The sequence below is a fragment of the Carlito syrichta genome, unplaced genomic scaffold, assembly GCF_000164805.1.
Source record: "Carlito syrichta isolate Samal-C Ts95f unplaced genomic scaffold, Tarsius_syrichta-2.0.1 Scaffold311664, whole genome shotgun sequence".
Taxonomy (NCBI): domain Eukaryota; kingdom Metazoa; phylum Chordata; class Mammalia; order Primates; family Tarsiidae; genus Carlito; species Carlito syrichta.
In genome coordinates this window covers 40955-43673 of record NW_007255760.1, presented here as the reverse complement: position 1 = coordinate 43673, position 2719 = coordinate 40955, and the positions used below count along the sequence as shown (strand labels likewise).

Here is a 2719-nt window from a genome sequence, read left to right as displayed (position 1 = left end):
CTGGTGCTACTCACATGGCAGAAGATCATGGCTTGAGCAATGGTGATGGCCCCGTAGAGGTTACACAAGGCCTGGAACTTCTCGTCTCTGCTGCTGCACAGGACGTAGTACTGCTTGATGGTGTCCAAGGTCTCCTCCTCACGTTTCAGTTTGATAATGTTCGGCTCCGGGACCACTTTCTGGGCAAACTTCCACACAGAGTCTTCGAAGGTGGCAGAGAAAAGCAGCATCTGGCAGTTCCTGGGCAGCATCCTGCAAGGTAAGGCCCAGGCACATGGCACGAACCCGAGGTTTCACCAGGGGTAGCACAGCCTTCCAGCGTAGACGGTCCAGATCCCCAGGAAGGCTGAGGGGGCTTCAGAGGGAGGAGGCAGAGAGGAGCATCTTGGTGAGGAGGGAGCACCCGGGTGGGGTGAGAGTCCCGAGGTCTCCTTTCTCAACCTAGGCTTGGAGGGAGTATGGTCAGTGTGGACACGGAAATGGCCCATCAAACAGATCTGCGGGAAAGCATGAGTAAAGAGCCTGATGGAAGCAAGAGGCATCTGAAGTCAAGGGAGAAGATGTTGCAGGTCAGGAGGCTGGGAAGTGCCTCCCTGCTTGGATTCCTACCTCTGGATGCGGATGCTCTGATCCTGGTGACCCTGGGTTGCTATCATCACATCAGCCTCATCCAGAACGAATACCTTGATCTTCTTGGGGTCAATGAACCTGAGCTTGGAGCACCAATCCAGGACGGTCCCAGGGGTGCCAATGATGATCTGCTCACTGATCTTCTGACCTCTTTCCACTGTGGAGACCCGAGATGTTTTCCGTGGGTATTTCAATGGCAAAACCATTCTGGAAATCAAAGCCCTGCCCATTCTCCAGAACTAGTAGAAGTTAATTCTAGATTTTAAAATACACATAGATGCCAGTTACCCTCAGTCTTGGGTTTCTTCTACTGTCAGAGGTAGAATGACACCTCTCTCAGTACAGTCAGGATCAAACCCCATATAGTCCACCCTCAATTAGTGTTAGTTCCCTTCCTCTTCTTCATCCTATAATTTTTTTTTTTGAGTTGGAGTCTCACTCCGTTGCCCATGCTGGGGTGCAGTGGCATGCTCACAGCCACCTCAGCATTGATCTGCTGAGCTCAGATGATCCTTCCGCCTCAGTCTTCCAAGTAGGCAGAACTACAGGCACGCGCTACCACACCCAGCTAAGTTTTTTTATTTTTATTGTAGAGATGAGCAGTCTTGCCAAGTTGCCCAGGCTGTTCTTGAACTGTGGGCTCTGGCAATCTGCTCACCTGCTCGGGCAATCTGTGGCGTGTAGTGGCATGATCATGGCTCACCGCTACCTCAAACTGCTAGGCTCAGGTGATCCTCCAGTCTCAGCCTCCTCAGTAGCTGGGACTAAAGGTTTGCGCCATCATGCCCAGCTAATCTTTTTATTTTTTTGTAGAGATGAGGTCTCACTATATTGCCAGGCTGGTCTCAAACTCCTGGGCTCAACTGATCCTCTCTCCTCAGCCTCCCAAAGTGCTGGGATTACAGATGTGAGTCACTGCACTTGGCCTTTCTCCTATAATTGAACATCATCCAACTCTTTTTCTTTACCATTAAATTTATTCTTTTCATATCATCCATTCACTCACAGTTTACTCTCCTTCTACACTGATAGAGGATCTTAGTCCCATAATTTTTTGCTCCATTATCTAGTCTCTAGACTTTCTACTTACATAGTTTTCCTCAGTACAAACTTCTTTGATTTGAAAATCAGTACCTTACTATCAAACTACAGCTGGTGGGGGTTGACACTGATACAACCACCTATCAGAACTACTAATGCATGTACCCTTTACCAACAATTCCACTATTAGAAATTAATCCTGCAGTGGGGGTGGGATTGGCAGTAGTGGGATTCTGCTCGGGGAGAGAGGGCACACCTCATTAACAAGGGTACCTGCATAATGAACATTTGTATACTTAACCCTGAATTGTACCCCACATCTTTAAGATAAAAAATTAAAAAAAAAATTAATCCTGCAGGTATATTCATTTGTGTGAAGTAATATGTATAAGAATATGCATGCAGCAAGGAGATGACTGATTAAGTAAAATATGATCTGCCCAAAGGCTGATGCCAAGGAAGGTATGATAGTGTTTAGGAATTGATACAAAGTAATCTCCAAATGACATTATTAAAAGTGAAAAGGGAGTACTAGTTTGTATACTAGAAAGAGTGAAAAAATGTACATCACTGTTGTTGAGAAATGAGGAGAAATTTAGGAGAAATGTCCTTTCTTTAGGAATTCATCAACTATCTATAGAAAAAATTTTAAGTTAATTCTTAATTAACTAAATTACGTCTTAATTTAATTCATTCTTAATTAATTAATATCAGATGCAGTAGATCACACCTGTAATCCCAGCACTTTGGGAAGCAGAAGCAAAAGGATTGCCTGAGCCCAGGGGGTGGAGACCAGCCTGGGGCAACTTGGTGAGACCTTGTCTCCACAATAAACCAAAAAAAAAAGCTGGGAGTGGTGGCACATGCCTACAGTTCCACTACTAGGGAGGCTGATGCAGAAGGATAGCCTGAGCCCTGCAGGTCGAGGCTGCCGTAGCCATGAGCATACCACTGCACTCAAGCCTGGGCAACAGTGAGACTGTGACTCAAAAAAATAATTTTTTTTTTTTTTGAGTTGGAGTCTCACTCTGTCACCCAGACTGGAGTG

General features: G+C 45.8%; 1 protein-coding gene across 1 annotated transcript in view; it reads right to left on the bottom strand.

Annotated features, from left to right (window-relative positions):
* Positions 1 to 10: 10 nt before the first annotated feature.
* LOC103271446 (ATP-dependent RNA helicase DDX19A-like) overlaps positions 11 to 2719 on the bottom strand; it is a gene marked incomplete at its 3' end in the record, with an annotated part of 26230 nt that continues 23521 nt past the window's right edge. Inside the window, exons 8-9 of the mRNA XM_008068914.2 lie at positions 610 to 787; positions 11 to 252 (exon numbers count right to left, since the gene is read on the bottom strand). Of these exons, the coding sequence (XP_008067105.2) occupies positions 11 to 252; positions 610 to 787 (420 nt within the window). The remainder of the gene's footprint in view (positions 253 to 609; positions 788 to 2719) is intronic.